This window comes from Somniosus microcephalus, unplaced genomic scaffold, assembly GCF_052327205.1.
Source record: "Somniosus microcephalus isolate GS21.2 unplaced genomic scaffold, FLI_Smic_1.0 unresolved_chr1, whole genome shotgun sequence".
NCBI classification, from domain to species: domain Eukaryota; kingdom Metazoa; phylum Chordata; class Chondrichthyes; order Squaliformes; family Somniosidae; genus Somniosus; species Somniosus microcephalus.
Genome location: NW_028225179.1, coordinates 150,662,096 through 150,689,992, shown reverse-complemented (window position 1 = coordinate 150,689,992; position 27,897 = coordinate 150,662,096). Strand labels below are relative to the sequence as shown.

Below are 27,897 nucleotides of genomic sequence, written 5' to 3'. Positions count from 1 at the left end.
TCTTAAAATGATGAGGCACATTGAGGTCAAGAGGGGAATTATATTTCAAGGTAGTTTTTTGAGCCTTTATATCATGCCTCCGATTACTTGGCTAGTGATTTGTGAATACTGCACAGAAGCAGTAAGCAGAGCAAGCTCTGGAAGAATCTAGAACTCGGGGGTCACAGTCTGAGAATAAGGGGTCGGCCATTTAGGACTGAGAGGAGCAGAAATTTCTTCACTCAAAGGTTTGTGAATCTTTGGAATTCTCTACCCCAGAGAGCTGTGGATGCTCAGCCGTTGAGTATATTCAAGACAGAGGTCGATAAAGTTTTGGGAACGAAGGGAATCAAGGGATATGGAGATAGGGCGGGAAGGTGGAGTTGAGGTAGAAGATCAGCCATGATCTTGTTGAATGGCGGAGCAGGCTCGAAGGGCCAAATGGCCTACTCCTGCTCTTACTTCGTATGTTTTTATGACAGACCAGTGGTGGCTACGCTGAACCGCAGGGCCAATCTGTTTATTTTGAACAGAGCCTGTTTAAATAAAGCACAGAGCCACACTGTACAAACCAGTTCGGGACTGTCTGCCATTATCGTCAATGGTCATTTCTGGGCTCACGTCCTACTGGGCTGGAGTCAAACCCAAGGTGAAAGGTCACTCTGTGTGTGTGTGTAGGATTTAAACATTGGCCCAGAATTCGCTGTCAAAATAAATTGCTGGCACTTCCAGCAACCTACAGAGCAAAACCTTTTCGGGCTGAAGGGTGAGGGAAGGAGTGTAACCAACGGGGTATGCGAGATGCACCCCCCGCCCCCACCCCCACCCAGCAAATTCTGGGCCGATGTCTAGATTCTTAAAATGCTAATACTTCCTTAAGGGAGATGGTCACCCAATGGGAGATACAATGGGAGCCAACTGTTACTTCATTTTCAGAAGCAAAATACTGCGGATGCTGGAAATTTGAAATAAAAACAGAAAATGCTGGAAATACTCAGGCAGCATCTGTGGAGAGAGAAACAGAGTTAACGTTTCAGGTCGATGACCTTTCATCAGAACTAGAAGAAGTTAGAGACGTAACAGATTTTAAGCAAGTGCAGGGGCAGGGAAAGGGGGGAGGGGAGGAAAGAACAAAAGGGAAGGTCTGTGATAGGGTGGAAGGCAGGAGAGATTAAAAGACAAAAGAGAATATAAGGAGAGGGTAATGGGACAAGTAAAGAAACAAAAGATGAGTCCAGAAGAGGTGTCAATGGGAATAGCAGAATCATCAACAGCTGCCATGTGAAAATATAGGGGCAAAGGTTATGGTCTGAAATTGTTGAACTCTATGTTGAGTCCAGAAGGCTGTAAAGTGCCTAATCGGAAGATGAGGTGCTGTTCCTCGAACTTACATTGAGCTTCGTTGGAACAGTGTAAGAGGCCGAGGATGGAGAGGTCAGAGTGGGAGTGGTGCGGAGAATTTTAGTAGATTCCAGGTGTACCTTATCTGATCACCACCAATGGTGTAGGGTTAATTTGTGCCTGCAGTCACCTTTTAACATAAACCTTTCTTTGCTTGCATTGTGCAGCGTGCGATCATTTTCTTCTAACACCTGTCAGATGCAAGTGATTGTAGTTCCCCCTGGAAGGATGGTGTAATTAAAATCACATGAGCAGGCAGTGCAGAGAGAGAGAGACAGACTGATTTCACACCCACTTACTTTGAAGTGGTTCATCCTGTCCTGAATGTCTCTCCAAGGAGAAGGATGTCACGTTGGAGTGAAATCCTCTTACAGAACCGCTTTTCAATTATTGTCAGTTTTTTTTTGTGTGTGGCAAATTTAAAGTGACAATAACAAGGCACCCTGCGGTGGTCCATTCAGTGGAGTGATGCGCTGTGTCATACAGCGGCAGGAAGTTAGAGCTGGCGTATTCCGAAGTGTAGAGTGGGAATATTAGGAAGTGTGGAGTGGAAACATTAGGAAGTGTAGAATGGGAATATTAGGAAGTGTAGAATGGGAATATTAGGAAGTATAGATTGGGAATATTAGGAAGTGTAGAGTGGGAATGTTAGGAAGTGTAGAGTGGGAATGTTAGGAAGTTAGAGCTGGAATATTAGGAAATGTAGAGTGGCAATGTTAGGAAGTGTGGAGTGAGAATATTAAGAAGTTAGATCTGGAATATTATGAGGTGTAGAGTGGGAATATTAGGAAGTGTAGAGTGGGAATATTATGAGGTGTAGAGTGGGAATATTATGAGGTGTAGAGTGGGAATATTAGGAAGTGTAGAGTGGTAATACTGGGAAGATAGTTTTGGAATATTTGGAAGTGGGGTCTGGTAGGTTGAATTGGTACTGCTCTGAGCTCTGAGCCAGGAGGATTGGTACTGCTCCGAGCTCTGAGCCAGGAGGATTGGTACTGCTCTGAGCTCTGAGCCAGGAGAATTGGTACTGCTCTTCACTCTGAGCCAGGAGAATTGGTACTGCTCTGAGCTCTGAGCCAGGAGAATTGGTACTGCTCTGAGCTCTGAGCCAGGAGAATTGGTACTGCTCCGAGCTCTGAGCCAGGAGAATTGGTACTGCTCTGAGCTCTGAGCCAGGAGAATTGGTACTGCTCTTCGCTCTGAGCCAGGAGAATTGGTACTGCTCTGAGCTCTGAGCCAGGAGGATTGGTACTGCTCTGAGCTCTGAGCCAGGAGGATTGGTACTGTTCTGAGCTCTGAGCCAGGAGAATTGGTACTGCTCTGTGCTCTAAGCCAGGAGAATTGGTACTGCTCTGAGCTCTGAGCCAGGAGGATTGGTACTGCTCTGAGCTCTAAGCCAGGAGAATTGGTACTGCTCTGAGCTCTGAGCCAGGAGGATTGGTACTGCTCTGAGCTCTAAGCCAGGAGAATTGGTACTGCTCTGAGCTCTGAGCCAGGAGAATTGGTACTGCTCTGAGCTCTGAGCCAGGAGAATTGGTACAGCTCTGAGCTCTGAGCCAGGAGGTTGTGGGTTCAAGGCCCTCTCCAGTACTTGAACTCCCATATATAATCCAAATTGGCAGTTCAGCGCAGTACCGAGGGTGGCCGTCTTTCCGATGAGATGTTAAACCAAGGCCCTGTCTGCCTGTCCGGATGGATGTAAAAGAATCCATAGCCCTCTTGAAGAAGAGCAGGGTGTTTCTCTGGTGTCCTGACCAAGATTCATCCCCCATCCTTTCCGTGTGCAAACAAAGACCGCACTTTACAAAAATAATTCATAGGCTGCGAAGCATGTTGGGACGTGAAATGCACTGTATACATGCAAGTACTTCTTTATGACACATTCTGTACATCTGTAAATGCCTGTGTGGGTGTGTGTCTGGTTATCTTCAATGTACATTTGTATAAACATGTCCCTGTCCATCTACCTCCGTTTGTCTCACTGTTTATATATGTGTTAGTCAATGTATGTCTCGCAGGCTGTCTCTGTCCATCTGTCTATCTCCTATGTATATCTGTGCGTCCCTGTCGAACTATCTGTCTTTGTCTGTCTGCCTGTCTCTGACCGTCTATCTCTGCCTGTTCCTATCTATAGTTGTATCATTTCCATTTGAACAGTGTGTAAATTTCCCTCCTGCAGTTGGCTAACTGTTATGTGAATAACGAGAGAGCCAGTTGCTGACTGCGTGATGTGGCCCCAAGAAAATTGCATTAAAGCACATCAGCAAAGGACCACAATGGATGCAACAATCGTTTAAAACCAGAGACCGACTTATTCTGCAGCCATGATCAGAACCTACTCACAAAGATAATCTGCAGTGTCCGTGTGTAGATAAAGACACTGAAGACAGGAGTTGGTTCATAGGTATTTACTAAGCAAGTCTGGGGGGGGTTTCTAAAGGATATACACAATACACAGGCTTATATAGCCCAAGTGGCAATTACCGGCATTACGCACACCTGGGGCTCTTAAAGGCACACACACCATAATTGCTCTTAAAGGCACATACACCACAATTCCTCCCCTTCTAGCTAACTAGTACATCATATTTTAAGTAATTATTAATTACATGTTATATGCAAAATAATATACATTGCTGTATTAATTAATTATAAGTTAGTCTCTCAGGAGGCTTCCTGACTCGGTCCGGATAACGCCTTGGGGGTGTAGTAGTTTTTGGTGGTGTAGTAGGTTCTTCTGGCAAGGCTGATTCGGCTTGAAGGCCAGTGTCGGGTTCATCGGGCTCCAGTGTCACCGGATCGGAGGTAGATATGGGTATCTCTACTTCATCGTTAGATGTATAGAGTGGTGGTGTAGGTTGTCCCTTTTCGGATGACTTGATGATTTGGTCAGCATGGCGCCTTATTATGCTGTCTCCGATGTCCACGGTATACATCAGTGGTCCTAATCGTGTGCAGATAGTTCCAGGCTGCCATTTCTCGGTACGGTAGTCCCGGGCCAAAACCGGTTGGCCTATCTGGAAGGCCCTAGTTGGCCTTTCATTCATGCCCTGAAACTGCCGGTTCTCCACGTCCCTTCGGATGTTGGGCTTGACCAAATCCAGCCGGCATCTTAGGTTTCTATTGTAGAACATCATGGCGGGAGTTTGGTTAGTAACCATATGCGTTGCATTCCTATATGCAAATAAGAAGTTATCCACCTTGTGCTGAAGTTTTATGTCTTCATTGCCCATGGCCTTGATGGCCTTCTTGAAGGTCTGGACAAACCTTTCAGCCAATCCATTGGTGGCGGGATGGTATGGGGCGGACGTGTAGTGCTTTACCCCATTGTTCTTTAAGAACTTTCTGAATTCTTCGGACACAAATTGCGGTCCATTATCAGAACATATCTGTTCCGGCAGCCCATTCCTGGCAAATATGGTCCTTAATACTGTGATGGTTTTTTCTGTGGTGGTGGAGGACATCTTTATTACCTCCGGCCACTTGGAGTGTGCATCAACTGCGATTAAGAACATTGAGTCCATAAATGGACCAGCAAAGTCGATGTGCACCCTTTGCCAGGGAGATGAGGGCCACTCCCATGGATGTAGAGGGGCCTGTGGCGGAGCATTTTGGACCTTCTGGCATCCTAGGCAGCTCTTGGTCATGTCTTCGATGTCTCCATCGATACCTGGCCACCGTACAAACGCCCTAGCTAGGTTCTTCATTTTCACTCCACCCAGATGCCCCTCGTCTGCTGCTGATCCCTGGAATGAGCCTGAGGCAAAAAAGTTGAGTGCGGTGGTGACTTTGACGGCGACTGGTAATGCTTGTCCACCTGGTCCTCTGGGCTCCAGGTCTTGTTGCAGCATTGCGCAGATGTCACCCACTACCTCTCGTGAAAGTCGGAGCCGCCTTTGGCACTGCTGCTAAGACATGTTGAGGTAGCTGACCCTGTGTCTGTAGACCCTGTTTGGGGGGTATCTCCTGCGCCGACGGGCTTCCATGCGCTGGCCCCTTCTGGCCTGTGCAGCTTCAGGTGGGTGAGCAGCAGCTTGGCGCTCCTGTTGTTGCTGCTGCTGTTGCTCCTGGTTCTGCTGGTGCCGCGGCTGGTCTTCGTCCTCATCTGATGTCCAGAAGGGAAGGAAATAAATGGCTCCCATGCTTCTGGTATATGCCTCAGTTGAGGAAGCGCTCAGTGAAGGTGGCGAGAGGGGTTTCCCAGGAGGTCACACTGGAGATGGGTGTCAGGCTCCAAACTTCCACAGCTGTGGTTATGCCTTCCAAAAGTTCCCCCAGGCCTGAGACAACAAAGTCCTGCCACCTGCAAATGATGGCTGATCAAATCTCCTATTTAATGGTTGAGCTGCAGCTGATAGTCAGCAATCCAATTGTGCTCCCGCCAGGTTTCACCGTCGTGTTTCACACCAGGTGTGTTTCACGTGGGAAAAGGGTTAAAATCACAAAGGCCTATCAAAATGGCATTATAGAGGCAATTTAGTGCTTGTTAAGGGCCTTAACGGCCTATCCTGCCTTTTGGCGGCGGGAGGGAGACGGGACCAGTAGACACGATTTAATGAAAATTGCTTGGAGGCGGGATGGAGGCGGGGTTGGGTCCGCCCGCCAGTTTTTGCAATGTTAACCCCCACACGCCTCCAATCCCGCCTCCACGGCCCGATGAAATTCGAGCCCAAGTTCTTTCCTTTCATTCTTGGCTCCCACCATCTATTTTGGAGGTGGGAGTAAAGTTTTTTTTAAGAAGAGTTTTCATTGGCTGATTGAAAGAGCAGCTGCTGAAGACTGACCAACTTCACCTTGTACTGTTAAAAACAGGGAGCTGCTTTGCCAATGACTAACTGTGTTGGCAATCCTTGGGTTTAGGGTTTATAGGTGTCAGCTGTGGTTCAGTGGGTAACTCTCACACCTCTGAATCAGAATGTTGTGGGTTCAAGTCCCACTCCAGAGACTTGAGAGCACATAGTGCAGGCTGACAATCCAGTGCAGTACTAAGGGATTGCTGCACTGTCAGAGGTGCCATCTTTCAGATGAGATGTTAAACTGAGGCCCCGTCTGCCCTCTCCCATGGCTCTATTTTGAAGCAAGCGTTCTCCCCGGTGTCTTGAAGAATATTTATCCCTCAACCAACATCACTCAAACAGATTATCTGGTCATTATCTCATTGCTGTTTGTGGGAGCTTGCTATGTGCAAAATTAGCTGCCGTGTGTCCTGCATTATACCAGTGACTACACTTCAATAATACTTTATTGGCTGCAAAGCATTTTGGGACATCCTGAAGTCCTTAAAGGCGCTATATAAATGCAAGTTCTTTCTTTCACTAACTCCTCCCAGACGGTACCCTCTGTTCCTGAATGCAAGTGTACTGATGATAATCCAGCTTGCTCTCACGATCAAGCTCAATCACTCCACCCAGCCAGCGTCCTCTGTTACTGGCTGTATCTGTACTGATGTTAACCCAGCTTGCTCCCATTATCAAGCTCAATTAAAGCAGAAAATGCTGGAAATACTCAGCAGGTCAGGCAGCATCTGTGGAGAGGGAAACAGAGTTAACGTTTCAGGTCGATGACCCTTCGTCAGAACTGGAAAAAGTTGGAGATGTAACAGGTTTTTAAGCAAGTGTAGGGGCGGGGAAAGGGGGGAGGGGAGGAAAGAACAAAAGGGAAGGTGTGTGATGGTATGGAAGGCAGGAGAGATTAAGAGAGATCAAGAGATGGTGCAAGGCAAAAGGAGATGTAATGGGACAAGTAAAGAAACAAAAGATGACTCTAGATGAAGTGTAAATGGCAGAATGATCGACAACTGCCATGTGAGAGAGAGAACATTTTTTTTTTAAATGATAGGGACCGAGGTTATGGTCTGAAATTGTTGAACTCGATGTTGAGTCCAGAAGGCTGTAAAGTGCCTAATCGAAAGATGAGGTGCTGTTCCTCGAGCTTAAATTGAGCTTCATTGGAACAGTGCAAGAGGCCGAGGACGGAGAGCGGAGAATTAAATTGACAGGCGACCAGAAGCTCGGGGTCATTCTTACGGACTGAATGGAGGTGTTCCGTAAAGCGGTCACCCAATCTGCGTTTGGTCTCTCCAATGTAGAGGAGATCGCATCGTGAGCAGCGAATACAGTATACTATATTGCAAGAAGTAAGTAAATCGCTGTTTCACCTGGAAGGGGTGTTTGGGGCCCTGGACAATGGGAAGGGTGGAGGTAAAAGAGCAGGTGTTGCATCTCCTGCACTTGCATGTGAAGGTGCAGGATGAAGTGGAAGGGGTGTTGGGGTGTGTGATATCCGAGTGGTAAGGTCAGAAACTGAGATAAGCGAGATCTTAGGAACAAAACCCAACTGTTTATTACACGGTGTAGCAGAGAGACATAGCTCTTACAGCTGGAAGCAAAGCACACAATTTCTTACTGCACGATGGCAAGATGGAGAATTCACCTCTGAGTCATACCCATAATGCAATGCCACATTACCTTAATAACTGGTGTACCAGGACATTGAGTACATGACCCATTACCTTAAATACTGGTGAATGTGAAACCTTACCCTTTGGCTCCACTTAAACATTACATCCCAGATTACTATATCCCTCCCCTCTTAAGTTGAACATTAATTTCTTAACAACATTCTTAAAAAGTCCCATAAGGAATCTCCTTTAACGATACTGACCAAATCTAGCAGGTCGTTATCAATCTCTCTGGCAGCTTGTGAGGCCTTCGTGAACATCTTACAGTCAAGTCCCTGCTTGGTTGTGGTAGAGCCACCTGCTGCTCCTGAGCAGTACTCAGAGTATCTGACTCTGCAACGATGGTTTCCTCTTGACGAAGGGGTCCAGGTGGAACTGGCTCTGTTTGTGGTGGTGGTACCACCGATGCATTTGGATAACTGGGGGCCAACTTGTCCTCCGACATCTCCTCTGGAACCTCCATTTTGATTTCCCTTTGTCTGGTCAGTATCTGATCTACATGTCTACGTACTACCTGACCAGTTCCCACCATGACCGTATATGATACTGGACCAGTCATTGAGTCTATGACGCCAGGAATCCATTTTGGACCATAACTGAAATTCCTGGTAAGGACCGCATCTCCTTCTCCAAAACTGCGGCTCTTTGTCCTTCTGTCATGGTTCTCCTTTTGCTTGATTTGTCAGTTTTCCACCTTCCTTTTTAGATCTGGATGAACCAGGTCAAGAGTGGAGCATAGTCGACGTCCTAACAACAGCTCAGCAGGAGATAGTCCTGTGGTAGATTGAGGTGTTATTCTGTAGCTGAACAGAACTCGTGACACCTATGGTTGCCAAACTCCCTTCCGCACTTTTTTCCATCATCTCCTTAAATGTTTGTACGGCTCTCTCCGCAAGTCCATTTGAAGACGGATGATATGGAGCTGAGGTCACATGCACTATGCCATTGTTTCTCATGAACTCTTTTGTTTCTGTACTCACAAAACACGTGGCATTGTCACTTACTACGATCTCCGGTAGCCCTTGATTACTAAAACTCCTACGCAGGCAGTCTATAGTAACAGTAGATGAAGCAGGATTTACAGGATACACATCCATCCATTTGGAATGTGCATCAATGATTATGAGGAACATCTTTCCCATGAATGGACCCACATAATCTACATGTAATCTTCTCCACGGTTTATCCGGCCACTCCCAAGGGTGGAGAGGAGCCGCTGCTGGTGCCTTCCTGTGTACTTGACAAGTGCTGCATGTCTTGACTAGATGTTCTATCTCCTCATCTAGCTTTGGCCACCACAAGTAACTCCTTGCCAAGGCTTTCATATGCAAAACTCCAGGATGACACTGATGTAGTTGCCCTAGGATAGACTGTCGTGCTGGCTGTGGAATAATCACTCGTGCTCCCCACAACACGCAACCATCCTGCGCACTCAGCTCTGCCTTCCTAACACTGTAAGGTGTGAAATCAGTCCCTTCCGGATGCTGTGGCCAACCCCTCAGCACATATTCTCGGACTCTAGACAGTACTGGATCTTTACCAGTCCATGTCCTTACTTGTTCTGCAGTCACAATTGCCGTGTCCATGTCCTCCAACATCAAAACTCTGTCCTCTGGAGCTGCACGGATAGGTGTACCTGGCAGTGGAAGATGGCTCAAGGCATCTGCGTTCCCATGGTACTTGCCCGCCTTGTAAACGATGACATACTCATATGCCCTCAACGTCACTGCCCACCTCTGGATCTGGGGTGACACCATCTGTGGTACTGCTTTCATTTCATTAAAAAGAGATAGAAGAGGTTTATGATCGGTGCATATGGTGAATTTCCTGCCATATATGTACTTGTGAAACCTCTGTAACCCAAACATTACTGCTAACCCCTCTTTATCTAACTGGGAATAGTTTTTTTCCGCTGCTGTCAGAGTTCGAGACATAAACCCTATTGGTCTTTCTGTTCCATCTTCCAAGCTGTGTGAAAGAACCACCCCCACCCCGTAAGGTGAAGCATCACAAGAGAGAATGATGTCTTTCTCTGCATTGTAGTGAACCTGCACATCCGACGACAGCATCAGTTTCTTGGACTATTCAAATGAAACCCTCTGTTCCTCTTCCTACTGCCACTGTGTCTCCTTACGCAGAAGTTTGTGAAGAGGTGCTAACACTGTTGCCAAGTTTGGTAAAAATCTGTTATAATAGTTTAGCAGTCCCAGGTAAGCTTTTAACTCAGTCACATTGGTAGGAGCTGGGGCCTCCTGCAGTGCTTGTACCTTCTCCTTGATTGGATGGAGCCCGGTGGCGTCCACTCTGTGTCCCAGGAACACAGCCTCATTCCCCAGGAAAGTGCACTTACTCCTCTTGAGCCGTAACCCAGCCTTATCCAATCTTTGTAGTACCTCTCTCAGAGTGCTCAGATGCTCCTGGTCGGTTCTTCCCGTCACCAGAATGTCATCCAGATAGATTGAAACATGTGGGATCCCTTGCAGTACACCCTCGATAGTCCTCTGGAAAATAGCTGGACTAGATGAGACACCGAATGGTAAGCGGTTATAGGTAAACAAACCCTTCTGTGTATTTATGGTTACATACTGATGCGCCATCAATTACTCAAAAGACTGAGGTTGAGCGAGTAACAACCAGGCTTTTATTAACTAAAGAATGAAGGTCTAGTCTCGAGTGGTCGACCCGTCCAGAATACTAAGGGACTGGGAGGTAGTCACTTATATACCTGGAATAGTGGGAGGAGTCAGTCGAGGCATGTCCAGACCTGTACCTAGTGGAATACACATACACATACAGACAGGTATAACAGTGGTTTACCACATTCACCCCTTGTTTAAAAATGAGTCCGGCGGGGTGAAGTGTATTTAAAAGTTCGTGTATTGGAGTCTCTCCGGAGGTCTTGTCTGCCGCTGTGATCGACATGGCGACGGCAGGGGTGGTGGAGCTTCCGGCGTCGCGTCCCGTGTAGGCTGGGGCACTGGAGTGTAGTCCTCGTGGGTAACGGTCCAAGGCGAGCTGGCTGCTGGGGTTGGATATTGGGTCGTGGGGGGAGTTGGTAATGGGTAGTGGGTTACAGCGGTCCCCGAGGGTGTCGTGGGGGGGTGGTAATGGGTAGTGGGTTACAGCGGTCCCCGAGGGTGCGAGGTCTCGTATGGAGACTGTGTCCTCCCGCCCGTCCGGGTACGCAATGTAAGCGCACTGGGGGTTGGCGTGGAGGAGGTCGACCCTCTCGACCAGCGGGTCCGTTTTTTTGGTCCTCACGTGTCTTCTCAGTAGTACCGGCCCTGGGGACGTCAGCCATGGCGGTAACGCTGTCCCCGATGTGGACTTCCTTGGGAAGACAAACATTTTCTCGTGAGGGGTGGCATTGGTGGCAGTGCAGAGCAGTGACCGAATCGAGTGGAGCGCATCGGGGAGCACCTCCTGCCAGCGGGAGGTCGGAAGGCCCCTAGACTTTAAGGCTAGTAGGGCGGCCTTCCAAACTGTTGCATTCTCTCTTTCCACCTGTCCGTTCCCCCGGGGGTTGTAACTGGTGGTCCTGCTTGTGGCTATACCCCTAGCGAGCAGGTACTGGCGGAGTTCGTCGCTCATAAACGATGGATATAGCTGGGGAAACCGAACAGGGTGAAGAGGCTGTTCAGACATTTAATGACCGTGGCACTGGTCATGTCCGGGCAGGGGATAGCGAATGGGAAACGGGAGTACTCGTCAATGATGTTGAGGAAGTACACATTGCGGTCGGAGGAGGGGAGAGGCCCTTTAAAATCGACGCTCAGGCGTTCGAAAGGGCGAGTGGCTTTTATCAGGTGGGCTCTGTCTGGTCTATAAAAGTGCGGTTTGCACTCAGCGCAGACTTGGCAGTTCTTGGTCATGGTCCTGACCTCCTCGATGGAGTAAGGCAGGTTGCGGGCCTTGATGAAGTGGAAGAACCTGGTGACCCCCGGGTGGCAGAGGTCATTGTGGAGGGCCCTCAGCCTATCGATCTGCGTGCTGGCGCAGGTGCCACGCGATAGGGCATCTGGGGGTTCATTGAGCTTCCCAGGCCGGTACAAGATCTCGTAATTGTAGGTGGAAAGTTTGATTCTCCACCTCAAGATCTTGTCATTTTTGATTTTGCCCCTCTGCTTGTTGTTGAACATAAAAGCAACTGAACGCTGGTCAGTGAGCAGGGTAAATCGTTTTCCGGCCAGGTAGTGCCTCCAATGACGCACAGCCTCCACAATAGCCTGGGCCTCCTTCTCGACCGCAGAGTGTCTGGTCTCCGGGCCCTGGAGGGTTCGTGAGAAGAATGCCACCGGTCTCCCCGCCTGATTAAGGGTGGCGGCCAGAGCGAAGTCGGACGCATCGCTTTCCACCTGGAAGGGGATGGATTCGTCCACTGCATGCATGGTGGCTTTGGCAATGTCCTCCTTGATACGGTGGAAGGCCGAGCGGGCCTCTGCCATCAGGGGAAAAGAGGTGGATTTGATCAGCGGACGGGCTTTGTCTGCATAGTAGGGGACCCACTGGGCGTAGTAGGAAAAAAACCCTAGGCACCTCTTCAGAGCTTTTAGGCAGTGGGGCAGTGGGAGTTCCATAAGGGGACGCATCCAGTCCGGGTCGGGACCGATGACCCCGTGTTCCACAACACAGCCAAGGATGGCGAGGCGGTCTGTGCGGAATATGCACTTCTCCTTGTTATATGTCAGGTTCAGGAGTTGGGCGGTGCGGAGGAATTTCTCGAGGTTTGCGTCATGGTCCTGCAAGTCATGGCCGCAGATGGTCACATTGTCTAGGTAAGGGAAAGTGGCCTGCAGCGCGTTTTGATCGACCATCCGGTCCATCTCCCTTTGGAAGGCGGAGACCCCGTTGGTAACGCCAAAGGGAACACTAAGGAAGTGATAGAGGCGGCCGTTTGCCTCAAAAGCAGTATACTGGCGGTCTTCGGGGTGGATGGGGAGCTGGTGGTACGCTGATTTCAGGTCAATGGTTGAAAAGACGCGGTACTGCGCGACCTGGTTGACCATGTCAGCTATGCGGGGGAGTGGGTAGGCGTCCAGCAGGGTGTAGCGGTTTATTGTTTGGCTGTAGTCGATGACCAGGCGTTGTTTCTCGCCGGTCTTAACAACCACAACCTGGGCTCGCCAGGGGCTGGAGCTGCCCTCAATAATCCCCTCCTTCAGGAGCCGCTCCACTTCGGTTTTGATGAAAACCCTGTCCCCGGCACTGTATCGCCTGCTCTTTGTGGCGATGGGCTTACAGTCGGGGGTGAGGTTAGCAAACAGTGGGGGGGGTGGGACTCTGAGTGTGGAGAGGTTGCATCTGGTGCGTGGTGGGCAATTTGGAGGCTGCTGGCTGCGGACTGTGAGTGGGGGGAGGGGGCCACCGTACGCCATCGTAACGCTTTTGAGGTGGCACTGGAAATCCAACCCCAGTAGAACGGCAGCGCAAAGTTGGGGCAGGACCAGGAGTTTAAAATTATTGAACACAGTCCCGTCTACTACTAGTGTCACCACGCAGTAGCCGCCAATGTCCGCTGACTGGGACTCGGCAGCCATAGAAATCCGCTGGTGCGCAGGCAGGACTGGGAGAGAGCAACGCCGCACCGTGTCGGGGTGGATGAAGCTCTCTGTGCTCCCGGAGTCAAAAAGGCAGTTTATTGCATGGCCGTTTACCTTAACGTCCATTTTGGACCGAGCTAGTTGGTGCGGTCTCGTTTGGTCCAGCGTAACAGAGGCCAGCGTAGGGGTCGGTGTGTCGCTGCAGGTATCAGATGGGGGGGGTTGGCGGCCTGCTGCGTCCCGGCTGGTGTCCAAGATGGCGGCGTCCATGATTCCCATGTGGCTGGAGTCGTCCAAGATGGCTGCTGCTGCGGTGGTTCGCACATGGCTGGGGGGGCCCAAGATGGCGGCCCGCACGGCCCACACGCGGCGCTGTTGGGGGCCCAAGATGGCGGCTCGCACGGCCCACACGCGCGCTGCTGGCGTTCAGGGTGGCTTTGGCCTTGCAGACGCTAGCGTAGTGTCCCTTTTTCCCGCAGCCCGAGCAGGTCGCATTCTTCGCCGGGCAGCACGCTCTGGGGTGTTTGGCCTGGCCACAGAAGTAGCATTTCTGGCCTTGGGATACTGCTGTCTGGCTTTGGGACACTGCTGCGGTGGTTGGGCCGTTTTTGGGCTGTGGCTGGGGTGGCACGGTGCTATGGGGCTGTCCTACCGTGTCCCAGGTTGTCGTTCCCCGCGGCGTCCACGGTGCAGAGGAGTAGGCATCCATGCCCCGGTAGGCTGCGTCCAGCGTTAGTGCGATTTCGGAGGCTTTGTCGAGGGTGAGGTCACTCTGCTCCAGCAGTCGCTGTCGGGTGTAGTTGGACCTGTGGCCCGCTACGAAGGCATCCCGGATCAGTTCCTCCGTGTACTTAGTGGGCGTTACCGCCTTACACCCACAGGCCCGGCCAAGCACAGACAGTGCTTGGAGGTATTCCTCAGTCGATTCCCCAGGTTGTTGCTTGCGACTCCCCAGGAGGTGCCTGGCGTAAACTTCGTTCACAGGGCGCGTGTACTGGGTCTTGAGGAGCTGGAGGGCGGCTGTGTACGAGGTCGCGTCCCGGATGACTGAGTACACTCGGTGGTTCACCTTGGAGATCAGGACAGACAGTTTGTTCGCATCTGTTACGACCGCAGTGGAGGCAGTCAGGAATGCCTCGAAGCACATGAGCCAGTGAGCAAACTTGGTGGAAGCGTCCGCTTCCCGACTGTCCAGGTCCAGGCATGCTGGTGTGAGGATCTTCTCCATTATAAAAAATTTAGTTCATAAAATTGATGCGCCATCAATTACTCAAAAGACTGAGGTTAAGCGAGTAACAACCAAGCTTTTATTAACTAAAGAATGAAGGTCTAGTCTCGAGTGGTCGACCCGTCCAGAATACTAAGGGACTGGGAGGTAGTCACTTATATACCTGGAATAGTGGGAGGAGTCAGCCAAGGCATGTCCAGACCTGTACCTAGTGGAATACACATACACATACATTCAGGTATAACAGTGGTTTACCACACATACTTCTTGGATTCCTCATCTAGTGTAATCTGCAAGTATGCATGACTCATATGCAGCTTTGTGAATTTCTTCCCTCCAGCCAGGCTTGCAAAGAGATCCTCTGTTTTGGGAATAGGATACTGTTCTAGTTTAGACACCCTATTTACTGTCAATTTATAATCTCCACAGAGTCTTACCGAATTGTCCGGTTTTAAAACAGGTACAATGGGAGCTGCCCATTCTGAACATTTCACGGGTTCCAGAATGTTCTCTCTCAAAAGACGGTCAAGCTCAGCCTCTACCTTCGGTTTCATGGCATACGGCACAGGTCGTTGTTTAAAAAACCTTGGCAGTGCCTCCTTGTCTACATAAATCTTAGCTGGGGGGCCATTAAATGTGCCAAGTTCTTCCTTGAACACGTTCTCATGTTCAATCAACACTTCTTGCAAAGACAACTGTTTGCCTCCCTCTATTTGATTTATTGCTCCCCAATCTAATTTAAGTTCTTGTATCCATCCCCGACCTAACAAGTTTCGGCCGGAACCCGATACTACAACTACAGGTAGCTGTTCCACAGTGTCCCTGTGTTGCACAGTTACAGTAGCTGTACCCAATGTCGCCACTCGTTCACCGGTATATGTTTTAAGCTGCATAGAGCAAGACTTTAACTCTGGAACTTTTGCACGGTTCCACAATTTTGAGTACTCCTCCCTGTTCATTATGGTTATGCCGCATCCTGTATCCACTTCAAAGTTGACCTTCGAGTCATTTACTGTCAGTTGCAAAGTGATAGGATCCACTTTTGGAATGTTCTCTACCATACTATGCATTATGAACATATCGTCTTCTTTCTCAGCTTCTCCGCTAATGTGATGTGCTCCCTGTTTTTTCACTTCTCTTCCTAAGTTTTGCTTTCCTCCCCCTTTTGGTTTGTATTCCTCCACGGTTGCTTTTGCCCTGCATGCACGTTTTATATGTCCTTTTTTCCCACACTTGTGGCACTTTTCCTCCAGAAACCTGCATTCCCTCACCAGGTGATTGCCATTGCAACTATAACATGCCTTCACATGATCATGTTGTGGTTTCTGACGCATATTTAACTTGTGCACATTAACCTGACCTCCAACTTGCTTTGTAGTAGCCCAGTCTGAACCTTGTATTTCTTTTACATCTCGGTTCACTGTCTCTATGGCTTGAGCAAGTTCCAATGCCTTTTCATACGTAAGCCCAGTCTCAGACAATAATCTCCGCTGCATTCGATCATCCATTATCCCGCAAACTAGCCTATCTCTCAGCATGTCTTTCAGGTTGTTCCTGTAATTGCAATCATGTGCCAATTTTCTCAACACCGCTACATAATCCAATACAGTCTCTCCCGGTTTCCGGTTCCGTGAATTAAATTTGAAACGCTGTACAATCTCACTCGGCCTGGAATTGAAATGGTTCTTCAGCAAGGCCGCTAAGTTAGCAAATGTTATGTCTCCAGGCTTTTCAGGACTGCATAAGTTTCTCATTAAACTATACATCTGACTTCCCACGGAAGTGAGCAAAATAGCTCTCCTTTTTCCGACATCATCTATATCATTTGCTTCAAAGAAATGCATCAGCACCTCGCAGTACTCATCCCAGGTCTGTGTCTGAACATCAAAAGCAGAGATCTTTCCTACCGTAGCAGCCATGATCCTCTATTCAGTGCTTTTTTTTTTTTCCGTCACGATGTGATCTGTTGATCTTCATCACCAATATGTGATATCCGAGTGGTAAGGTCAGAAACTGAGATAAGCGAGATCTTAGGAACAAAACCCAACTGTTTATTACATGGTGTAGCAGAGAGACATAGCTCTTACAGCTGGAAGCAAAGCACACAATTTCTTACTGCACGATGGCAAGATGGAGGATTCACCTCTAAGTCATACCCATAATGCAATGCCACATTACCTTAATAACTGGTGTACCAGGACATTGAGTACATGACCCATTACCTTAAATACTGGTGAATGCGAAACCTTACTCTTTGGCTCCATCTGGTGGATAACTTAAACATTACATCCCAGATTACTATAGGGTGATAGAGGAGTGGACCAGGGTGTCACGGAGGGAGCAGTCCCTTCGGAATGCTGAAAGGGGAGGGGAGGGGAAGATGTGTTTGGTGGTGGGATCATGCTGGAGGTGGCGGAAATGGCGGAGGATGATCCGTTGAATGTGGAGGCTGGTGGGGTGAAAGGTGAGGACAAGGGGAACCCTATTGTGGTTCTGGGAGTGAGGGGAAAGGGTGAGAGCAGAAGTGCGGGAAATTTAATGGACACTGTCAAGGGCCGTGTCAACCACTGTAGAGGGGCATCCTCAGTTGAGGAAAAAGGAAGACATGTCGGAAGCACTGGTAAGGAAGGTGTCATCGTCAGAGCAGATGCAGTGGAGATGGAGAAACTGGGAGAATGGAATAGAGTCCTTACAGCAAGCGGGTGGGAAGAAGTGTAGTCCAGGTAGCTGTGGGAGTCAGTGGGCTTATAGTGAATGTTTGTCAATAGCCTATCCCCAGAGATGGAGACAGAGAAGTCGAGGAAGGGAAGGGAAGAGTCGGAGATGGACAATGTGAAGGTAAAGGAAGGGTGGAAATTGGAAGCAAAGTGAATGAAATTTTCTAGTTCAGGGCGAGAGTTGGAAATGGTACCAATATAGTCATCAATGTACCAGAAAAAGAGGTGAGGGAGGGGACCTGAGTAGGACTGCAACAAAGAGTGTTCCACATATCCCATGAAAAGGCAGGCATAGCTAGGACCCATGTGGGTTCCCATAGCAACACTCTTAATTTGGAGGAAGTGAGTGGAGTCAAAGGAGAAGTTTTTCAACGTGAACAAGTTCAGCCAGGCGAAGGAGGGTGGTGGTGGAAGGGGAATGGTTGGGCCTGGTTCCCCTTGTCTTCACCTTTCACCCCACCAGCTTCCACATCCTGCGCCATTTCTGCCACCTCCAGCATGATCCCACCACCAAACACATCTTCCCCTCACCTCCCCTTTCAGCATTCCGAAGGGACCGCTCCCTCCGCGACACCCTAGTCCACTCCTCTATCACCCCCAACACCTCTTCCCCTTCGCCCGGCACCTACATGTGCAAGCACAGGAGATGCAACACATGCCCGTTTACCTCCTCCCTTCCCACTGTCCAGGCCCCCAAACACCCCTTCCAGGTGAAACAGCGATTTACTTGTACTTCTTGCAATTTAGTATACTGTATTCGCTGCTCACGATGTGGTCTCCTCTACATTGGGGAGACCAAACGCAGATTGGGTGACCACTTTGCGGAACACCTCCGTTCAGTCCGTAAGGGTGACCCCGAGCTTCCGGTCGCCTGTCACTTTAATTCACCACCGCTTCACTCCCACTCTGATCTCTCTGTCCTCGGCCTCTTACACTGTTCCCACGAAGCTCAATGTAAGCTCGAGGAACAGCACCTCATCTTTCGATTAGGCACTTTACAGCCTTCTGGACTCAACATCGAGTTCAACAATTTCAGACTATAACCTCGGCCCCATGTTTTTTTTCATTTTTTTCATTTTTTTTCTCTCACATGGCAGCTGTTGATGATTCTGCCTTTGCCATGTACACTTCATCTAGAATCATCTTTTGTTTCTTAACTTGTCCCAATACCATCTCCGTTTGCCTTGCACCATCATCCCTTTTGTCTCTCAATCTCTCCTGACTTCCACCCTATCACAGACCTTCCCTTTTGTTCTTTCCTCCCCTCCCCCCTTTCCCTGCCGCTTACACTTGCTTAATAACCCGTTACATCTCCAGCTTTTTCCAGTTCTGATGAAGGGTCATCAACCTGAAACGTTAACTCTGTTTCCCTCTCCACAGATGCTGCCTGCTGAGTATTTTCAGCATTTTCTGTTTTTATTTCAGATTTCCAGCATCCGCAGTATTTTGCTTTTGTATCAAGCTCAATGACCCCACCCAGCCAGCGTCCTCTGTTACTGACTGTATCTGTACTTATGTTAATCCAGCTTGCTTCCACTATCAGGCTCAGTAACTCCTCCCAGCCAACACCCTGTGTTGCTGAATGAAGTCAAAAAGTATGGACACCCCTGGTCTAGTCTAACACATGAAGAATGTCCAATTGAACAAGGTGCACACACACCTATAGCCACCTATGGGAAAGGGAGGGAGAAAAGGAAAGAACTCTGAACGAAAAAAGGAATATCAGTATCCGTGATATTAAAGGGATGGTCGCGTCTAGTGTGATGTTAATGAACAGCAGAATTTCCCTGTACCCGGTCTATCAACTCTAACCTTGTTTTCTCCTAAAGCCTTACAGGATGGAGGGCACCAAGCACCAATGTCACCTCCACCCTACCCGATGCAGGAGGCCTCAGCAAACGGCACATTGCCAGGCTACTCGATGCCAATGCACCCTTCCACGATGACACTGGGCACAGACGGCTTCGTCCAGGAGACTCAGTTTAACGGCTCATCTGAAAGCTATGTCATACCCGCAAATCACCCCGCGGGGCCAATGGGGTCGGCAGGGTACGGGCACCAAGGCTACGCCATGCAGTACCAGCCCTGTGCAGCTTACGTGCAGGTCTATCCCATGGCAAATGTGAGTAAGACTCTTGTATGAAGGGTAACACAGTGGGGCGAGGCAAAGCCCCCAGGTACTGGCTGTGTAAGATCAATGAGGTTAGTGTTGTCTTCATATCTTCCCACGGTGAACAGTGTGCAGTTGTGGAAGGATTCACAGGCTGACATGCCACGACGTGAACACCACTTCCATTGCCATAACCATCTTTCCGCCAGACAGGTGGGGGGTGGGTGGGGGCCAGTCCTATAGGGTGGGAGGGTTTAATGGGCTCGCACAACCCATACGATGATGGGGGAGGCCTCCCAAACCCACCGGGCATGTGTATCCTGCTGGATGTTTGCCAGCCGGAGCTCCAGTCTCCTCTCGCCGGGAATGCCCAGAGCGGGATTTGAACCCAGCGCTTTCTGACTCAGAGGTGGGAACACTACTACTAAGCCAAAGGCTCACTCTGCCAATAAGGGGAGGGGAACATGAGTAACCACCCCTCCATGGCGACAAGTGGCGAATTTTCCAGCCACATGGGGAGGGCGGGCACCAGAGGTGTATCCGTACTGCCGGTGGTGTCCTATTGTCCATGGAAATTAGATGCATTCCCACTGACCCCGCCAACTCCAGAAGGGCAGGTGTTGGAGGGAACTGATGGGCGCGATCTCAACCTTACTGCCAGGATTGCACCCGGAGGAATTTCAGTGCTCCTGTCTGTACAGTGATCCGAATCACCAGTTACTCAATGGGGAAAAGGTTGGGAATTTCCTGGCTCTTGTTATTAAAGAGAATCAAATTGCCAGTGACTCATTGGGAAAGAGGTCAGTAATTTCCTGGCTCCCGTCCTTACAGTGATTAGAATCACCAGTTACTCAATGGGAAACAGGTCGGGAATTTCAGGGCTTCCTGCGCTGTTCCTCTAACTCAGGACTAACTGCATCAAGTTATGCTAACAATCCGAAACTGAGCTTCTCTTCTCCTCAGAATGTGGGGCCGTATCTCCCGGGAAACAACGGGATTACGTCAGGTGGGCAGCAGATGCCATCTTCCATCGCAATGATGAACCCTCCACGACCCCCTCACGATTACCTACCCATCGCAGTGTTGACTACAGTGTGCTGTTTCTTGCCAACTGGGATTTTTGCCATATTCAAAGCTGTACAGGTGAGTGTCCGTGCTGCCTTGTCTCTTGTCCTGGACAGCCTGTCGCCAGGAGTTCCAGAAATGTACACAGGAAACGCAGACTCGGGTCTGATTTTAGATTCATTTTCACACTTAGGAGTTTTGTCATTGTTGTCCCGGTGTGAAGAAGCAGGTTCACCATCAGTGTGCCTTTTAAGGAGGGAGTCTCACTATTGGCACCTCTCTTAAAGGGAAAGTCACATAGTCAACACTCGATGGCGTGCAATATTCAAAACTAATTCTCTGATTTAATCACTGGTTCAGTTTGATATTGGTTGGGGTTATTGTAAATGTCACATCATACCTCCCGCGCCGTTACATCAAGCAGGTTTCACCTCGCCAAAGGATTGTGAACATCTTAAAAATGCCACCACAAAGTTTGGTCAGGTGCACACCAACAATTGTGTGTATGCGTTGGTGCGTAAGCGTGTGTGTAGGTATATGTGTGTAGGTGTATGTGTTTACGTGTACGTGGACACACATGTGCACCAGTGTTCCCGCTAAGCTGCGCGGCCGTGCGGCGCTCTGGAGGCCCTGCGCAGGCCGCTCACCGGCTTTTCAATGCAAGAAACCGCGCATTCGCGAAAATCTGACTGGGCCGTGCAGCCCATTAAAGGGACCGCACACCAAAAGAAAAATTACAGGGAACATTGGCGTGCACGTGTATTCATGTGGGTGTGTGTGAGCATTCATGTGCATGAGGGCATGTTTGTATGTGCAGGTGTACGCATGTGCTTGTATGTGGGTGTGCATGTATATAAAAGGTGTGTGTGTTGATATGCAGGTAAGTGTATCTGGGTCGTGTGTATGTGTATGTGGGTGTGTGTGTGTGTTTTATGCGTGTAGACATGTAGTTAGGTGTATGTGTATGGTGGGTGTGTATGAGTATATGGTATGTGTGTGTAGAAATGTAGGTAAGTGTATGTGTGTGGTGTTTATGTGTATATAAGTGTGTATGTGTAGACATGTAAGTAGGTGTATGTGTATACTGGTGTGTGTGTAGGTATGTGGGTAAGTGTTTGTGTGTGGTGTGGGTGTGTAGATATGTGGGTAAGTGTGTGTGTGTATATGGTGTGTGTGTGTGTATATAGGTGTGTGTATATGGGGTGTGTATATGGGTGTGTGTGTGTATATATGGGTGTGTGAATATGGGTGCGTGTATATGGGTGTGTGTGTGTATATGGGTGTGTGTATGGGGTGTGAGCGTATATGTGTGTGTGTGTATATATGGGTGTGTGTATATGGGGGTGTTTGTGCATATGGGTGTGTGTATATGGGTTTGTGTATGGGGTGTGAGCGTAAATGTGTGTGTGTATATATGGGTGTGTGTATGGGGTGTGAGCGTATATGTGTGTGTGTGTGTGTATATATGGGTGTGTGTATATGGGGGTGTTTGTGTATATGGGTGTGTGTATGGGGTGTGAGTGTATATGTGTGTGTGTGTATAGATGGGTTTGTGTATATGGGGGTGTGTATATGGCTATTGGTGTGTGTGTGTATATGGGTGTGTGTATATGGGTGTGTGTATATGGGTGTGCACGTATATGAGTGTTTGTTTGTGGTGTGTGTGTATATGGGTGTGTGTATATGGGGTGTGAGCTTATATGTGTGTGTGGGTGTGTGTATATGGGGGTGTGTATATGGGTTTGTGTATATGGGGGTGTGTATACAGGTATGGGTGTGTGTGTGTATATGGGTGTGTGTATATGGGGGTGTGTATACGGGTATGGGTGTGTGTGTGTATATGTATAGGGGGGTGTGTATACGGGTATGGGTGTGTGTGTGTATATGGGTGTGTGTATATGGGTGTGTGTATATGGGTATGGGTGTGTGTGTGTATATGGGTGTGTGTATATGGGGGTGTGTATACGGGTATGGGTGTGTGTGTGTATATGTATAGGGGGGTGTGTATACGGGTATGGGTGTGTGTGTGTATATGGGTGTGTGTATATGGGTGTGTGTATATGGGTATGGGTGTGTGTGTGTATATGGGTGTGTGTATATGGGTGTGTGTATATGGATGTGTGTATACGGGTATGGGTGTGTGTGTGTGTATATGGGTGTGTGTATACGGGTATGGGTGTGTGTGTGTGTATATGGGGTGTGTGTGTATATGTGTAGATATGTAGGTAAGTGTGTGCATGTGGTGTGTATGCAAACCATCTGGTCCATCAAGCCCTCCCCCATTTAGATATTGTGCAGCCAGTACACTATTCACAGCCCCAACTCCCTAAGGCAATCAAACAAAGCGTGTGGGTGTGTTCAGAGGGTGTACAAGTGTGTGCACTTGTGAACTTTCTTCCTCTCTCCCTCCCCCCACGGGCTGTTCCACACCTCTGAACTACACTGGCTGATGATGAAGGCTGCAGCTTGCCTGCCAAGCCTCTGCTGTCCCGGCAGCCGTGTATTCTCCTGGCAGAGGCCAAAAAAACAAAGAAAAAACCCAGAGCCAATAAGGGAAAAAGGGTAAAATTCCTCTCCGACCCCCTCAGTTTAACTCCAATACGCTGTGTGACCCAGTTTTTTTAATTGACTTTGGCCCTCTCGGCATTTTAAAGCTGACATTATTTGGTTCTCTCCTCCCTCCATGTGCCCAGATGGCGTCGTCCAAACCATGACCATCTGCTCCCTGAGTTAAAGGGTTGCCTGCCAGCGTTATTTCACAAAATAAAAATATTGTTCCTCTCGACCTCCAATTTTCAGGGACCCTGGAGTTGGTAGAGGAGTCGCTCCGTTGTAGCCTCACACACCTCCTAGTGAGGCAGAGCGAGAGGTTAATGGCTGCACAGTGGATAACAGATGGACCAGCACTGGTGGCCCCAATGGGCTGTGCCAGAGAGCAGTGGGACACTAATCGGCCGCCAGCAATCCCTAAATGGTAAAATGGCTGATCTTTGCTGTCCCATCAAGAGGTAAGCAGAGGGCAGCCTCTTCTTCTCGGCTCGCAAGTCAGACGAGGAGCTAAACAAGTGAGCACCTGGTGGTGGATGAGGAGCAATATTTTTATTTTGTGAAATAACGCTGGCAGACAACCCTTTAACTCAGAGCTCCAGCAACAAAGGGTTAACCCCGTGTTCCAGAGCCTTCACTGATTCACACGATCTGGGCAGTGACCATGAGTCACACGGCTGAAGGTTTAAATTGGTCTCTGGACAGAATTTCACAGCTTTAACCAAGGCCGTGTTGGGGTCTTGAGTAGAGCAGGAACTCTCAGAGGTCACGGCCACTGAAATGACTTAAAGAAACAAGACAGTGTCCATCGTAAAAAGGCACTTTTGATATAGAAGAATTCTGATTAACTTTAACAGCCATTCTTGTGCGTGTTTTCATGGGTCATTTTCATTTTAAAAATGGGAATTGTTTTAAAATGGCACTGACTGCATAAATACTGTGCCCCAAAATGTTATTTCCTGAAAGAAATCTATTTAACTTGCATTTCAATGAATCAATCATAACTGCACCCATCGTCTCCCTCGGGAGTCTGTTGCATAGATTGTCCACCCGCTCACTGAAATATTGATTCCGCAGATTTGTTTTGAATTTACCCCCCTTCAAGCCCAGACAGTGTCTTCTGGTTCCACCGTTCCGGACAAGGTGAAACAGCTAGTCCTGGTCTACATTATCCAACCCCTTTAAAAACAGCAATCACATCAGCTCGCATCCTGCTCTTTTCCAGTGAGAACATGCCCAATTTATGTAATCGCTCCTCATAAGAAAATCCCTCCATCCCCTCAATCATTCTGGATGCTCTCTGTCCATAGCTGCAACTCCCAAGGCCTCACTTCCCACAGCCTCACTTCCCACAGCCTCACTTCCCACAGCCTCACTTCCCAAGGCCTCACTTCCCACAGTCTCACTTCCCACAGTCTCACTTCCCACAGTCTCACTTCCCACAGCCTCACTTACCACAGCCTCACTTCCCACAGCCTCACTTCCCACAGTCTCACTTCCCACAGTCTCACTTCCCACAGTCTCACTTCCCACAGCCTCACTTCCCACAGCCTCACTTCCCACAGTCTCACTTCCCACAGTCTCACTTCCCACAGTCTCACTTCCCACAGCCTCACTTCCCACAGTCTCACTTCCCACAGCCTCACTTCCCACAGTCTCACTTCCCACAGCCTCACTTCCCACAGCCTCACTTCCCACAGTCTCACTTCCCACAGTCTCACTTCCCACAGTCTCACTTCCCACAGCCTCACTTCCCACAGCCTCACTTCCCACAGTCTCACTTCCCACAGTCTCACTTCCCACAGTCTCACTTCCCACAGTCTCACTTCCCACAGTCTCACTTCCCATAGACTCACTTCCCACAGTCTCACTTCCCACAGTCTCACTTCCCACAGTCTCACTTCCCATAGACTCACTTCCCACAGTCTCACTTCCCACAGTCTCACTTCCCACAGCCTCACTTCCCACAGTCTCACTTCCCACAGTCTCACTTCCCACAGTCTCACTTCCCACAGTCTCACTTCCCATAGACTCACTTCCCACAGTCTCACTTCCCACAGTCTCACTTCCCACAGTCTCACTTCCCATAGACTCACTTCCCACAGTCTCACTTCCCACAGTCTCACTTCCCACAGTCTCACTTCCCATAGACTCACTTCCCACAGCCTCACTTCCCACAGTCTCACTTCCCACAGCCTCACTTCCCACAGTCTCACTTCCCAGTCTTACTTCCTACAGCCTCACTTCCCACAGCCTCACTTCCCACAGCCTCACTTCCCAGGGCTTCACTTCCCACAGCCTCACTTCCCACAGCCTCACTTCCCACAGCCTCACTTCCCACAGTTACACTTCCCACAGCCTCACTTCCCACAGCCTCACTTCCCACAGTTACACTTCCCACAGCCTCATTTCCCACAGTTACACTTCCCACAGCCTCACTTCCCAAATCGCACTTCCCACAGTTACACTTCCCAAGGCCTCATTTCCCACAGACTCACTTCCCACATCTGCACTATCCTATTTGCTCCGCAGCGACCAGATCTGGACTTAATATTCTAATTGAAGCCTAACAAATTGTTCTGGCTAAGTTTAGCCTTACCTCAATGCCTCTATTTATAAAACCTTTGGCCCCATATGTAATTTTTTACAGCTTAATCAACTTCCCTCTTTTCTAATCCAGATCTGAAATCAAATCTTATTCTAAATTCAATTCTGAACTTGTAGTTTGAACTCCTTCCACGCCCTTAATTCTACTTTTCCCTTTCACTGGGTGCGAAATTGGGGAAATATTCAATTTCCTGGACAGCTTCCTCGCTCAAATAAAGGGTGAAGTTCAAGAAAGTAAGGGGCCATGAGAAATGAGACAAATCACAGAGTGGCACAGGCTGAGAAACGTCGGCCGTTTCACGTCGAAATTACAGCACAGGAACAGACCATTCGGCCCAGCAGGTCTGTGCTCCCCACGAACCTCCTCCCACCCTACTTCATCCCACCCTATCAACAAATCCTTTTATTCCTTTCTCCCTCATGTGTTTATCTAGCCTCCCCTTGAATGCATCTGTGATATTCGTCTCAACCACTCCCTGTGTTAGCGAGTTCCACATTCTCCCCACTCCCTGGGTAAAGAGGTTTTTCCTGAATTCCCGACTGGATTTATAGGTGACTATCTTATGGTTATGGCGCCTAGTTTTGGATTCCCCCACTTTCCCAGATTCCACATGGGTTGGGACGTTCCGCGTCAGTACTCCGGGTGCGTGCTGGGAAAGCCTACCGGGAAATTCTGACGGGTGGAATTTCCCAGCCTGCACCGACCGGGAGCTCGGAAAGGAAGAATTTCTGGCCTCGTTCTCCTGACGTGAGAGCTAGGGTGTTGCCATCCCTCCAGGATTGTCCTGGAGCCTCCAGGAGTTGAAGATTAATCTCCAGGATGCTGCTCCGAGCGGAACCCAGGGAGAAAAATCATAGGGGGTGTCATGAATCTTATCATTCATGAAGAAATGACTCATGAAATAACACTGGGCGGCCAGCTGGTGGCGCCGTCCAAGGAGTATAAATACTCGGGCGTGGGCCCAGCTTGCTCAGGACGTTTTTGTAACCAGGAACTAGTGATGTAACTAGAATCTCATGGGTGTGAAACAGTTGATTAAAGCCTTGTTTTATATTAAATCAAGTGCTTAGTAGTTTTCTTATGTCAGGGGGCATTAACAAAAATTGTGGGCTTATTTTTCTCATTTTCTTTGCACACTTTTGTTTAATAGTTTCGAAAATATTGGAGTTGGAGTTGGTCACGAATCATCCAATTAAGTCATAACGAGTCTGTTCGCTTTCCAATTGGCTGTGGGAAGGCGAGGATGAAGGTGCTGGGTGACCAATGGCAGGAGCCTGGGGTGGGGCAGTGGGAGGTGGGACATCAGGTAATGAATCCTCCAGGAATACGCCCAACTGGAGTTGGAAACCCTAGTGAGTGCATCCCCCCCTGACCCCCGACCCCCACTGAGTTTATCTTTAGCGGCGAGGTTTCGGCACGTTGACTAAGCAGCATGGCTAACATCCGCGCCTTTCTCCGTGAAACAGGTGCGGGCTGCCATCGCGCGCGGGGACATGGTGTCGGCAACGATCGCCTCCCGCGAAGCCCGGAACTTCTCCTTCATCAGCCTCGCCGTGGGGATCGCCTCCATGGTCCTGTGTGCCATCCTGACAGTGGTGGTCGTCATAGCGACCCAGCAGCACGACGACGAGTGGGATCCTTAACTCGCCGCCAACAGGCGCAGCGGCTCAGCAGGCCCGAGGCCTTTTCGACACTTCAGGTGTTACCACGCAGGAATTCCTCGACAAAGCATCACAGTCCCACCCCCCATCTCTCAACGCCCCGCTCCTCCCCACTCGACCCCCCCACCCCCAGTCTCCAGATCTGATTACACTCCTGGTTTGCAGACATTACGCATCTACCCAAAACCACTGACGCGATGAACAGTTAATCCGTTTTGCCAAAATAATAGCCTTGTATTTACCTCCGTTGGTTCTTGGCTTCGATAAAGGGACTGAGAATGTTTTGTCCAATTGATTAAATGTGTTTCGTTTAAATACAGACAGATGCTGTTAGTACAAAGCTATTGGCCTGGGCACTGACCTGCGTAGATGCTTTTGCTGGTGAGGTGGGTGGGGCGAAGGGAGGACGGGGGTCGGTGTGGGGGGGCGGGGGGTGATTGTGTACTTGGAGTTTGCCACCTTTTGGCAAGTCTGGATTCAGGTAAGAAGTAGAGGTGGGACTGGGCAAGGGGCTGGCATTGTGGCTTTTGAGTCTACTTTGGTGGATAAAAGTTCATTAAAACCTTAATTAATGACTCCCA

General features: G+C 49.2%; 1 protein-coding gene across 1 annotated transcript; it reads left to right on the top strand.

The window, feature by feature from the left end:
• Positions 1-580: 580 nt before the first annotated feature.
• LOC147096255 (proline-rich transmembrane protein 1-like) lies at positions 581-27,660 on the top strand. The gene is made up of 4 exons (XM_085973801.1): positions 581-635; positions 19,155-19,447; positions 20,399-20,578; positions 27,122-27,660. Exons 1-4 carry the CDS (start codon positions 581-583, stop codon positions 27,296-27,298), a joined length of 705 nt encoding a protein of 234 aa, XP_085829927.1. The 3' UTR covers positions 27,299-27,660.
• The last annotated feature ends 237 nt before the right edge of the window (positions 27,661-27,897 follow it).

What these genes read in the sequence shown, in the direction of transcription:
- LOC147096255 (XM_085973801.1), top strand. Translation starts at nt 581, where the DNA reads ATGGTCATTTCTGGGCTCACGTCCTACTGGGCTGGAGTCAAACCCAAG. An exon ending in AGGTCTATCCCATGGCAAAT is followed by an intron (nt 19,448 to 20,398) that starts GTGAGTAAGACT and finishes TCTTCTCCTCAG; the next exon opens with AATGTGGGGCCGTATCTCCC. An exon ending in CCATATTCAAAGCTGTACAG is followed by an intron (nt 20,579 to 27,121) that starts GTGAGTGTCCGT and finishes TCCGTGAAACAG; the next exon opens with GTGCGGGCTGCCATCGCGCG.